We start from the raw sequence: 14,017 nt of genomic DNA on the forward strand, positions 1-14,017 counted from the left end.
ACATTTAGGTCTCAAATTCTGACAGCACCAGACATCATAGACTGTGTGTCCTCACCTCTTCATTGCTGGGATCTAAATGGTGAGTTGGCAAAATGATATCATCTTTGCTAGTAGTTAAAATAAAAAAGGTATTAAGAGCAACATAATAACAGACAAGTCCGTTTCCTTGGCCCTAACAGCTGCGAGGATAAGGGGCATCCTGGGCCTTTTTACAGAAGTAACTCATATACAGACATCACATTTCATTTTTCCTTGCATATCATATATCTAGGAAGCATACAGAAATTACTTGTGAAGTTCTTCCCTCTTGCGTTCAGTAGGTGGCACTGTGGCACTGCGGCTTAACAAGAAAAAGAAGGGGGTATTATGTGCACTGCTTTGTGGTATATGTCACATATGCTTTATAATGACACATGTCAAGTGATAGTATTTATATTGAAAATAATCTTGGTTTATGTGTTCACCTGTAATGCTATAAGTCAAAAATGAAGGCACATTTTTAAATTAAACACTACATTGTATCACCTTTTCATTTTATTGGCAGTGTTTAAATGAGGCATTGAGATGGCTTTGGCAATACCTGTTTTATGTCTCCTTGTTGAACTAACCAAAAGTCAAAACTGAACTTCTTCCCTGTATATAGATTTCAATGGGGTGGTCTATATTACCTGGTGATTAGACCTGAGTCTATCTGAGTGTAAAAATGTACGACCTGTTGTCAAGAGAAGCCACTAGACCCACAAGGAAAACCGGGGCCCTCTGGAATAGCTATAGCCTAATAGATATTCAAACAATAATGGCCCTGTGTCAATGAAGCCTGGACAATCATTGGCTGAGAACAAACATGCCTGGACATGACAGCCTTTCACTAATTTAAAAGGCACAAAATGCTTGCAAATGTATGTTACGATGAAGAAAAGCGTTTTACCTTATGCATTCACAACTGTGCCAGTCATGTTGGTCCCAGTGGCAGCTCTCCAGCAGTGGGTGCTTGGGCACCAATCCTACATTTTTCTGGACACTCTTGATACCAAAAGGTGACTTGGAAAAGACACTTTTATTTCCAATTGCATTATGGAGCCTCTGTCTTCCAACTGCTCTGTAATGCAAAAGTAGTCTATACATGTGCAAAGAGTATAAAAATACTTAGATTGCTTGAAAATACAAAGCCACAGTTCCCTAATTCCCTAAGCAGCATTATGCATTGGCAAGTGCTGCGGACATCAGACACCCAGGCCCTCACTCATGCATAGCCTTGAAAATGACATTGGGGAGGGCAATGAATACCTCTTCACCCCTCCCCCTTTCAGATGCCTGATGGATGAGCAAGGAGGGAGAGTGGCCAACATAGTCTGAAGACCCCTTACCTGCTGTGTCCTGCTGCTGGTGTTTGGAGGTAGTACTGAACGAGAGATGATCCCAACCATCTACTAAGCCAAGGTAAGTATTTAAAAAGGTATATGTGTATGTGTGTGAGAGAGGGGGTCGCAGAGAGAGAGAGAGAGAAATCCTAAATATTAATGAGTCTTCCATGTGTTTGGCAGGGGAATGAGCCTGCACTGTATCAATCAAATGTGTTTTACAGAGCTTTACTGTCCACAGCTAATAGGAATGTTCATACAGTGGCACACACTGTCCTTACTGGGCACTGCTAACAGAAGTCTTCCGCGGTGGCAAATACTACAATTACTCGATACAGCCAACAAAAGTATTCTTACACTAGAAAATACAGCACACGTGTTCTTACATTGGGGAATACTGGTATTACTGAGCACAACCAGCACAAGTGTTTGTTAAAAGTGGCAATGTATTGGTGCAACCTGCATTAAAATGTCTCCTAACAGGGGCAGAACACTGTGATATATTGTGGGCACAGGTATCATGAAGTTTCTTTTACTGGCAATGCTGGCATATATTGTGCTCAAAGTCATTATGAACATGTGCTGGAAAATGCTCCTGTATGCTTTCGGTAGTTCCTGGCATCTATTGTATTTTTCCATGTGTTACCCAATAAAACAGTCTGTCTGTGTCCAGGAATGACACAGACAGACTGTTTTGTTTCCCCAAAGGTGTGCTGTGAAACGGACTATTTTGAGCTATTTTATTTTTTGAAACAGGCCCTGCTTTCGTTGATTGGGGCTCTCTCACTACACTCAGTTGCCTGTGCTCTTACTGGGACACGTGTATGGCCCCCCAGTGAAAATGTCACAAGGCACCACTGGTTGGCACCATTCCTGCGCATGTTGCTGCTTTATATGACCCAGCATCAATGAGGTTCCATATCAGTCCCTAAACACCCTATGGAATACAATTTGTTGGGAGAATATTGTGAAGAATTGTGGGAATTTGTCCCTTCTCCCCAATGGGGAGCCACGCCCTTTAGGACTATGGAGGTGAGTCTGCTATGCAATACTCTCCCTAGGATTCTTACCCACTTAGAGGACAAGGAATCCTGAAGCAAGGTTGATATTGCATATCCATTCCATTCAGAGTCCCAAATACCTATGAGATATATGGGGAGTGAACAATACTCTAATGTGCAGGCACTCTAAAAAGGACTGGCTTGGTTTCTTACCCTGATTTCATAGCACTCTTACCTGCAGAACCTGACCAATGGCGTCTTCCCGCATTGGAGGGGGAAACATAAAAGGCTTCTGAGCGAGCCAGGTGGCAGGCAGGTGAGGGCAGCCTAAATTGGAGCACACAGAAGGGAACGGCTCCCTTTCCCGATGGTGCCTGGAGGAAGAATCACATTGAGAATGTAGTGAGCAGAGAAAAGCCAGAGTCTATGGAATGCTGCCAAGTTCAGGAAGCCATCACCACTGCAGGTGCTCACCAGCACCCCTCAGTCCTGAGGCTGATGTCCTTGCAGGCAGTGGGAACTAGTGCGCACGAGCCGACCGTGGAAACGATGGAGTCGCATTTCCACAATGACTGGAGAAGCTGCCTTCACCGATGAGCCATTCCTCGGGAGAACAGGTTTGCGACTGGCATAGAAATACAGGTAGAGGGTAGACAAACATTGAGAAGCCCATGAGGGACTGACATTGAAAATACCCCACGAGGGGGTGAGAACAAGTCACAAGACATACAGCCAGGGAAACTGAGAAGCCCACCAGGGGCTGACATTGAGAATACCCCATGAGGGGGTAAAAGTATGCAATTTGACACATGCCCAGAGAAGCTGAGTAGCCCACAAGGAGCGGACATGAATATTACCCCACAAGGGGGTGAATGCAAGCAACAAAATATATGTCATAAAGGCTGCATAGCCTATGAGGGGCTGGTCAAGATGATAACCCAAGAAGTGGTGACAGCAATCAAGGAGAGGTACGCCCGAGAAGTTGAGTAGTCTGATCCAAGAACTTGGATGTAAACTGTAGGAACTTTGCAAGCTTGGGTTAACCTTTCAAGGACATTTTCCTCAAGAACATCAGTGACTCTAGGAGAGGGAAGGACTCGAATGACTTATTTTTGTTGCACTATATCATCAGGACAAGGAAAGAGAACCAAAGACACATTGGGTGGAGTCAGAAACTAGCCACTCTGAACCCATGTGGGGGTTGTTATGCTAGGCGTCCTTTCAGAGTTCACGTATTTCTCTATCTTTCCATGTGGGTCACTGATGTTATTGTGTTTGGACTGAGTATAAGTGTTCTAACGGACACCTCTCTTTGTTCTGCAATAACAACGTGGTGTTTTCAGTGTCTTGGTCATCATCCTAAATTATCACACCCATTGCCATCATTGAAATCAAAGGCCAAAGAATTTGAGGGGGTGGGAGAGTCGGTTAGTCTGCTAGACTGAGAAACATTATGTTCCTCTAATTCCGGCAACTGACCATGGGCCTACAGATGCAACTCAAACCCTCCTCAAGAATATACCTTTCTGTAACAGATTCAGTGCATGGATCCTGTGCTGGCACCACAACAGACCTGCATGTGTGCCCTGGTCTGTTACAACTTGGGAGGAAGGGCTACATTCCCAGTGCTGCCAAATTCTGGGAATTGGTGAAGGTCAGCATTGGGTTGACTGCAGTGAAGTTTCCGACACAACCACTACAGTGATGAAATTAAAAGTATTATCCATCAGTACTATTGTTTAAATGCTTTAAGTACTTGTAGATGTGATTGAAGTGTCACTTGCTGCAGGATGGCACTGTTCTATGTTTCCACATATGATTTGTACACCTACAACAGTTGAAGCATTTCCACCTTTTACTCTCCCCATTCAACATTTGGCACCTGGATCTGAGGGCATCTTGATTGGTGTTGATTTTTGCCTCATACACCCCAAGCCATTGTTAAAGCATTTTTTCAAATTTAGGAAGTGCTGCTTAATCTTTCTCCTGGCCTGAACTGCCGAATCAAGCTACATTGTGTTCTATAAACCACCCAGCAACAATTCATCCCATCCCCTCTGGATTTGGGCTAGGATTCATATTCCTGGGGAGATTTGGTAGATATTCATCATTCATAAATGAAGAGAATCAATAGAGTCTTTCCTGGTGTCACATCTCTCTGAGGTTTTGACTTAATGCTACATTTCAAAGTATAGAAAGAAAATGTAAGACAATTTTACAACAGAAATGACTTTACCTTAAATTGTGCCGGATTTGTACAGAGACGCATATGCTAGCTACAGTACAATGAATTTACCAGGAGAGACTTACAGTTTGACCCAGATCTATTATCATCAAAAATAACTCACAAGATCTTGCAGAGATGATAAACTTATTTGGCCTCTTGATATTTGTGATGGATAGCTATTTGGTAAAGGTATGAAAGCCCAGCTGTGAGGGGTCAGAAATGCAAGGCAAACAACTTGAACTCCATTTTATTAACTTATAAGGGAGTGATAAATGCTTCGCTTTCCCTAACCTAAGGTGGGTTTCCCTACCTATGAAACTAAGACTAAAGGAAAACACTCTAATAAAAAAAGGTATCTCTCCATCACACATATACATACACCAAAAACATGTAGGTTGTTCAAATTCAACAAAAATATTATTAGAACCACATACTTTTGTAACCAGGGTCGGATTCCCTTCCCCATAATTAAGGTAGAATTTCCAAATAAAAATTCCAATTGATGAAGTTCATTCCAATAATCACGTTCTACTTTGAAAAGCAATGCAAAAAAGGTTCCCCCAATAGCCAAGATCTGCTTCCAACACAAAGTTCCTTCACTCCTGGAGGTTTTCACTTGGCATTAGGACTGTCATATAATAAAACAACATTCAACATTCTTCAGCATAAAGTTCACACAAGTTTGTTTGCCAAACCAAAAGTCCTTGGGCCTCATTATAATTGGGGCAGTGACGGTATGAACGGTGCTGGTAAGGCACCGGCACCGTTCATACCATCCCGCCGCATTACTAGTTCTGCTCGCGGGTTCCTGACAGCCCGCCAGGTCTTACCTGGCAGGCTGTGTGACACCCGCGAGCTGAACTTGTGATTGCACCGGCACTATTATCAACGGTGCCGGTGCAACCATGCTCCCCACCCCCATTCTGCCTTAAGGGGGAGAATGGGGATCGGGAGCCCGGCAATACCGCCACCCGTTAATGGGCAATTACTGGCCCATTCATCTTGTAATGGGCCGGTTGTTGAACAATCGTTGGTGGCGGGGCCGGTAGCCAGCATGGCGGTAGCCGTGGCTGCCATAAAGGCACGGCTACCACCATGCTCGTAATGAGGCTCCTTGTCTTCACTCTTCCAGGGAATATTTCAATATGACTTCTCTTCTCTGAGAAAGACAACTACTGCACAAATCTTCTTTATACACAAAGCAGGCTAGCTTTAGTCCAATCACCAGAGGACGTTTGCCTTTAAAAGAAGAGGTTTCTCTCCCTCTCCGGGAGAGTCTCTCACATCCTCTCGGAATCCTTTAAGGCACTCGATTTGTTCTGAAGAAATCACTGAACTTCCTTTGTGAAAGATGTCTTTCCAAAGCCCTCAGCCTGAGGTGAAGAAGGAATCATCCAAGATAGAAGGAAGATCTGTTTCCTACCCACTCCCAGGGCACATCGGGAGTGACCTCTGCTGTGGACCAGGACCTACCATTCGGCACCAGAGAGGAGACCCTGAACAGAATCATCCTTTCCGTGAGTCCCCCTGAGTGGTCATCACAGCAGCCAGAGTGCCAGACCAGTCTGTTCTACTGCACCAAACCACTTGTGCCATTTTCACAGCACCTGAAACAAGCAGGAACTCACAGGCACTGGTTGTTGCACTCCTCCAGCACTTCAAACTTGCACCCACTTTAAACCAGTTCCACCCTGCATCGTGTCCTAGCTAAAGCTCATCACCTGCTAGGCCTGAAGCAACTGCTCAATGCTGTGATGCCTTGACTACCCGAATTGAATCACTGGAGAGTCACACGCCGACTCTATCAAGGGGTTACAACTGGGACAGAAAGGGCATTATTGGATTTACAAACACAGATGTTAGAGAGACAAGATGAAGGAAAGGCCGGACTCCTCATTTTACTAGATCTCTCGGCGGCTTTTGATTTGCTGGACCACCCTTGACTTTTTAAACACTAGCTAATTTAGGACACTGCTCTAACCATGTAATTGAATGTATAAGCTCAATTTTAAGTGACAGAACCTCTAGAATATGCTGGGGAACAGCCTGTTCTGACCCAACTTCTATCATCTATAGAGTACCCCAGGGAGCATGTATCTCTCCAGCCCTCTTCAATATCTACATAAAGCCCCTCTGTGATATTCTAGCTCTAAGGGTATCCACTTCTGTAAATATGCTGACGATTTTCAGCTAATTATGAAACTCAGTGGTGACTAGCCAGCTGACACAACTAGGCTTAATGACATCTACCTACTTATCCAGGAATGGACGACCAGTAAATGGATGTGTTTAAACTGCTGAAAGACTGAGCTTATGATCTTTGGGCCAAACTAAGCAAGATGTAAACTCAAGTCATACCTATGCCAGCTTTTTGCTGGACAACTGCTCTATTGAGCTAGTTGATAAAGTAAAAACACTTTGAATACAACTTGAGGCAACTCTGAATTCGGATGCCCATGTCAACAACTTTGCTAAAAACACTCAATATCATCTCAGAATTTTTAGACAGATAAACCCGCTAGTGTCTGGAAAAACTGTGAATCGCTGGTCAGAGCTATAATCATGCCTCGGTTGGATTACTGTAACGCCACTGGTGCCAGTAAAAGAAACATTCAGGAGTTACAGATTATCCAGAATGATGCTGTCAGGATAATACATAACTTACCTAAGAATTAACACATCTCCAACCATCGGAAGCAACTTGACTGGCTGCCAGCGAATGAAAGAATCCAGTTCAAAATACTATCTTGAACCCATAAATGCTTACATGGGAAGGCCCCGGAATATCTGAAACTATCCATGACACGATACATACCTAACAGAACACTTAGATCTAGCTCAGCACATCTTCTTACCATTCCTCTGGCAAAACTTGCACGAGCAAAAGGCAGATTGTTTCCCCTCAGAGCAGCTGGTGTATGGAAGAGGCTGCCGGTGTCTGTGCGATCAGAAGGAAAATACAACACTTTTCGTAAGGACTTGAAAACCCTACTCTATGAATATTTTTAATAATTAAAAACTATTTGACTATGTAGGTCCTGTCCTTCCTTTGTCTATCTGTGCTCCCTGATGCCTGCGGTCTATGGTGCTTTACAAATAAACAAAATAAAATAAATTAAACTGTCGTCTCATCGATCGCATATCATTGCGCACCCAATATCACCACTTCCTGACTGTCGCCCGCAGACTCCAACTGCTGGAGCGTCACTCATCGAAAACCTCCCAGCCGCTAAAGACTGATTCAGCCTTTCCAACTGTGAAGAATTTCTGGGACAACCCCGACCTGCATCCTTGACAGGCGTTCTTTGACTGTACAGAGTGGCCGCATTTTCCCCTACCCAACACCCACTTGCTGCTTGGGTCGACATAATCCAATGTGCCCGAACTGAGCTTGATTCATAGCATCTACGTTCAACACAGGTTGGCCTCCGTCAACCCACCAGGAACTGAATTCTGTGACTGTTGACTCTGAACTGCCACTTGGGATCTGGGATCCTAGAAACTGGTTAGGTCATGATTGCTCCTGTGTTCACCTAAGATATATCCTTTATGTGGCTAGTGATTTGCCTACCACCCTAGAAATGCACTCAGAGTGCTACTTTCTCCAGTCTGCTGCCTCTTCTCTGTTCTTCCTTCAGTATGTGATTTGTGCAGTGTTTTCTATTTGTTCTATTTGCAGATGGTGTGTTTTATTAAAGTGGATATATTTTGTTTAGAACCTTGATTGGATATACCCTTTATTTTAGACTGTGATACTGTATTGTTTGGCTCACTACTGGTTCACCTTCACACCCCTCTTAAGAGAATAGTCTTCCCTCGTCCCATGTTACCACAAAAGGTGATGCAGGTATGTCTTTTAACTGTCACTGTTTTACCTTTATGATTTGATGAGTTGTGTTTTTTTCAGTAGAAGTGTGAGGGTTGATAGGGCCATTTTACCCCTAGTCATTCTTTTACTCATGTGGAGCAGAATCCAATTCATCAGAGCATCCATGTGTCTTTGCTGCACCTGTCTACTGACATCTGCAGCCCCTGCCCTTCACTGATAAAGGGCAGGTTCAAAAATAACATGTGCATCCCTGACAGTTGTTGTGACCCAAAGTCACGGCAGCCATAGGTAGCATTTTAACTTCTGCACCTCGATTTGTGTTGCCTCATCAGTGGCAACCTCATGAGCGCATGTCAGCAATGTCAATGCTAGACAATGCTCCATGTAAGATGATAACAAGGATGCTTTGTTAGTTTGATTACCACAGGAATAAGGGTAACACCTCCCCTCAGGCTCAGGGGCATTCGCAAGGAGATCTCCTGTGAACACTGCTTCAAAGACACACTCACATACCAAAGACCTGCCTCACACCAGGGTGATGTACTACAGTAGGTCTTTGATGTCAGCAGGCATGGGAAATGGCTGGAGTCAGTGTAGCCAAAGAGGGAACAGGCGCTGAGAAGGTGTTCCACCATCTTGCATTTCTGTTGGGGCTGTGTGCAGTACAGGTGAGTCTGGGTATGTTGTAATGAGGTTTGGGGAATTTGTTACAGCTGCAGGAATTGGACCCCATGTGGCAGGTTTATTTTTGTCCATTGCCCAGTGACAATTTGCCTTCATAAGGAACGGGTATCAAGAATAATTCATTGGATCTCCTTTCCATTCCACAGTCTTCTAAGGTCATTTAAGGTGTAAATAGAAGGCATGCAAGATAGAGAGCTCTGGCCCCTAACTTTCCCCAGGGAACAGAGGGTGTGACTGAAGTTTGGACAAGGCCTAGCCCTCTACCAGCTCCACTGGAAGCAGGCTCCAACCTGGAGGTGAAGCCTGTAGATGCCATCCCAGATCCGTGGAGCCGGAGTACATAACATATTGACTTATCTTGTCCTGGAGTCTCTGTATTGTGACTTCCAGCAAACAGAAAGCCCAGGAGCAGTTGCAAACCTGTTAGCACAGCTTCAAACCATATTCAAACTACCTCCAATGCTCTCCGGGCCAACAAACCCACTGTATCACCATTGGCACTCTTTGCATCTTCAAACTGTTCAACTGCATCTTAAAACTGGCTCGACGCTGCCTTGCACCAGTAGTGCTCTTCACCACTCAAACACTAGCTCAGTGCTGCTGAAGCTGGCAACTTGCCACATCTTTGAGTATCGCATCAATCCAACAGAACCTTGCCTCTACCCGACACGAACACCAATTTCGAAATGCTGGAGGCAATATGTCAAGCGCTGACTCGACACAGTAGTAACATTGTCTTGAACTGGCTCAATCGCTGATCCGGACCTGTCAGCCCCTTCGAACCACACTGCATCAAACGTGAATTCGAACCACACAGTGCTTCATCTTGATGCCGACTCACCGCCTGCGTCAACCCAATTTACCGGTATCTGGACTTTCCATCGAATTTTTATCCATCAAATTTATATCCATCGAAATGTATTCATTGAAATGCTTTTCTATCGAAAAGCACATTCATTGAATGAATTTTGATGGATTTGATGGATTTTAGAATTAGGGTTAGGGTAAGGGTTAAAGTTCGGGTTAGGGCAGGCAAGGGTTAGGGCAAGGGTTAGGGTAAGGGTTAGGGTTAGATTTAGAGTTAGATTTAGGGTTAGGGTAAGATTTAGGGTTAGGGTTAGATTTAGGGTTAGGGTTAGATTTAGGTTTAGGGTCAGATTTGGGGTTAGAATTAGGGTTAGGGCAAGGGTTAGGGTAAGGGTTAGATGTAGGGTTACATTTAGGTTTAGGGTTAGATTTAGGGTTAGGATTAGGTTAGGGTTGGGATTAGGGTTAGGGGGTGCCCTTGGGGTTTAGGTGGTGGGTTGGGGAAACCCCCCCCAAATAAACAGTACATTCCACAAGATACAGGGAGCTGTCCAGTGCTGAAATACATTAAAGGTTTCAGCACTGGACAAGGGTTACATTTTGAATATGGGGGATGGTGTGGGGGGTTAGAGAGAAGGACCCATGGGGGTTGAGGTGGTACGGGGGACCCCCCCCATAAACACAAAATATCACAAGTTACAGGGAGTTGTCCAGTGCTGAAATACATTCGAGATTTCAGCACTGGACAAGGGTTCAATTTTGAAAATGGGGGTTGGTGTGGGGGTTAGAAGGGGAGGACCCCTGGGGATTGAGGGGAGTTTGAGGGGAGACCTTCCCCAATAAAAAATAAATATCGAAAGTTACAGGGAGCTGTGCAGCTCCCTGTAACGTTATGTTCCATCGAATGTCCATGCAAAAAAGTAGTGTTTTTCGATTAAAGGGTTTCGATGGATAAACAATTTGCATTTTATGTATGGGATTTCAATTGAACATTTTTCGATGGAAACAACTTGATTGTACTTAATTTCGATGCAAAATTGTCGATGGAAAGACCATAAAGCAACTTGCCACCTCTCAAACCCAGTTTGACCACAACGAAAGCACTGAGAAGCCCAGTGTGATGCTGTCAGGCCACATAAGATCAAGAACAAGATATTTTCAAGAGGCCCAGTCCCCCTGCTCCACTTTTAGAACCTTGATGACTTATAGGTCCCCATTTCGATGATTGTACTAAAAGACATAACCTTTGAACAGTGTCAATGCAGAAATTGCTTGCACGAACATCTCTGCTCCCGTATTCAGGGTGCTAGTCCATATCAGTTGTGTGTTATCTGTGTTCTCTTACAAGGCTGGTTTTTGTTTAGGTTTTCTGAATATGTATTTGCATTTTTATTGTTTCATTAAAAGTCCTTATTTTTATAGACCCTTGATTGAACACTATTTTATTTTGGAGTTGCTTCACTATTGCTGTTTGGGTTGCTACTGATACTACTTTACACCCCTCCTAAGAGTACAGCCTGCACTCGGCCCACATGATCACAAAAGGTGAAGGAGGTATACCCGTCAGACTGTGTATATTTTACATATATGATTGGAATCACTGTCAGTTTGGTAGTAGTGTGTGCCTGCGTAGGTGGTGCAGCCACTGCTCATCCATGTATAGCAGCAGAACAGCAGTGATTTTGTCACAATATAATGCCTGTAGAGGGGCGGGGGGATCTAAGAGGTCTTCAGCTAGTAGTCACAAAATGTGAGTTAGCTTCATAAAGGTATTTCCTTTGCAAGATGACCTGTTTGTTTTGTGTCGACTTTTTTAGATCCATTGGTTCAACAACTGGAAAAGTGTTTTCCTTTCCTCTTTAAAGGGGGCGAACTGGCCTATGACAAGTAAACTAGCATGATATGATATGATATCATATGATATGGCATTTATAAAGTGCCTATACACAAATGTTTCAAGGCACGAGGAGGCAAGGGAGGGGGAACAGAGGGAAGACAGAGACAGCAATCCTACTTGGCCAGGTGTCAGATCGCGCAAGTGCAGGGGAGTGTGGAGGGGGAAAGTGCGGGTGGAGGGGGGCAGTGCAGTACATAGGTTAACAGTAAAACTAAGTAAGACAATAAATAAGAGTGCGGCCAACTGGTGGCAAGTGCAAGTGTTGACACATTCACTTAATTGCACGCACACCACTATAGAAGGCATTGTAAATTAACAAAACACAAAATCAGAATGCCAATATGGTAGGAGAGCCATAACTGGCATAATGTCTTCTGTTATTTGAGCGCTCTGAGACCTTTGGGTGTGTAGCGCTATATGAGAAATACGTTATTATTATTATTATTATTATTATTATTATTATAAAGAGGGTAGTGAGACGTTTTACTAGTTCGCAAAACCACTGCGCATTCTTGTGAGCTTGGCAGTCATCTGAAAAACCCTAAAACATGTTAGTCCCGCGCTCAGTACGTTTTGATAATCAAGTGAATAGTGAAATGCGGCTAATGGCTGGTGGCATGATTCGGTGGCAGCAGTCTCGGCCTGTTAGTCGTGTTTACTAAGAAACTGTAATAGTAAAGGGAAACATTACGCACGTTAATCAAACTGGCAAGTAGAGGTTGCAAGTACCTTTCTCATAAGCCCACATCAAGCAGGTCTGCTCGTCCTTTTCGCCGCTGGACTTGCTGGGGTCGCAGGCCACGAGATTCATGTCCGCTCCGTTGTCCAGTAAAAACTGGACGAGACGAATGTGCCCGTGATAGCAAGCGCAGTGTAACCCTGAAACATGTAATGGAAAACAATCACTGCAGTAGGCTTGTTTTACAGCAGCCGAACAGAGAAACACCAGTCATAAAACTGGAATTGATTTTTGTGAGAAAGTCCATTATGCAACAAATTGCCTTTCTGAAGGAAGGATGCTGCTGCAGACTTTAATAGCCAGTCTTGAGGGTTAGCACTCACTTTTCCAGCTGAAAAGGCAGCTTGTTGTAAAAGTTCTAAATGAAATGACTTCAAAAACAAGTGGGATAAAGTCTCAAGCGCATTGCAGAACACAAATGGATCATAATTAGAAACTAAACATTATGTGACATACATGTTCCTTTTGGATCCGCGTTTGCAATCTGTATTATTTGGTTTTACCTGTGTGTCCATCCCTTCCTTGATGATTGATGCTTAGAGCACTCTGATCCAGAAGGAATTTGACAAGTTCCATGTTCTTTCCATAGGTGCAGGCACTGTTAAAGTGGAAATGTATACATGTAAAGACAGCATTGCATGCCTGCATTATAAGATAGCTATTATCTGATCTAACAATATAATAAAAGGCCAGATGTATGTTTGTCCCTGTATGTTTGTCGGATGCAGTAGCTTTGCCTCTTGTCACCCCTAGAGGGAGCTGTAGGCTTAGGATTAATAGTGCTCCTACTGTATCAATGAAAACCTGCAGTTTGGCCCATGTAGACGGGCCTGTACAGTAGTTATAGAATGTTCTTCTATTCTGAGCAGGCTCGGACTGGCCTATAGGACAATAGGGCAATGCCTGAACCAACAACACAAAATGCTAGTGTGGACCAATTTTTTGGTTCAAAGTGGCCCACGTTTTTGGCCAATGTGGGCCGGTTTGATGAGTTACCTCAGTATGTGGCTAGTAGTTTTGACCATTGTTGCTGAATGTATATTCTTTAAATTGCACAATTTGCATTGCCTTTTATCCAAAAAAACCTCCCCCTTTGGTAATATTCAAACAGTTTGTCACAAAAGGAATGAATTGCAATTTGCAACTGTGGGACACTTTTTCATTGTTATGCGCCAGTCCGACCCTGATTCTGAGGCATTTTTAATTGGGGAGTTGGCCATGTCGGTAAGGAGGATGCTGGCACATGCACTGGTTTTACTAAATAATCCAGTGATAGAGTCAGGGGACTGAGCTCCTGATTCTGAGCCCCATGTAAAATAAGAAGGGTCACTTTTCTTATTTGCTCAATATTATGTGCCTACATATAGAAAGGGGCAATCGGGCAAATAAGAAAAGTGGCGTTTCATCACAGAATTACACTTTTCTTATTTTATATGGAGCTCAGAATCAGGCCCTAAAAATAGCTCATTACG

At 43.8% G+C, this 14,017-nt stretch overlaps 1 protein-coding gene across 2 annotated transcripts in view; it reads right to left on the minus strand.

The window, feature by feature from the left end:
* TNNI3K (TNNI3 interacting kinase) overlaps nt 1–14,017 on the minus strand; it is a 3,214,557-nt gene that overhangs the window by 2,413,398 nt on the left and 787,142 nt on the right. For both annotated transcript variants that reach the window (XM_069641910.1, XM_069641909.1), the window contains exons 10-11: nt 13,049–13,143; nt 12,536–12,685 (exon numbers count right to left, since the gene is read on the minus strand). In XM_069641910.1, coding sequence (XP_069498011.1) covers nt 12,536–12,685; nt 13,049–13,143 — 245 coding nt within the window. The remainder of the gene's footprint in view (nt 1–12,535; nt 12,686–13,048; nt 13,144–14,017) is intronic.

Source organism: Ambystoma mexicanum, chromosome 1q (genome assembly GCF_040938575.1).
Source record: "Ambystoma mexicanum isolate Mex_15411 chromosome 1q, UKY_AmexF1_1, whole genome shotgun sequence".
NCBI lineage: Eukaryota > Metazoa > Chordata > Amphibia > Caudata > Ambystomatidae > Ambystoma > Ambystoma mexicanum.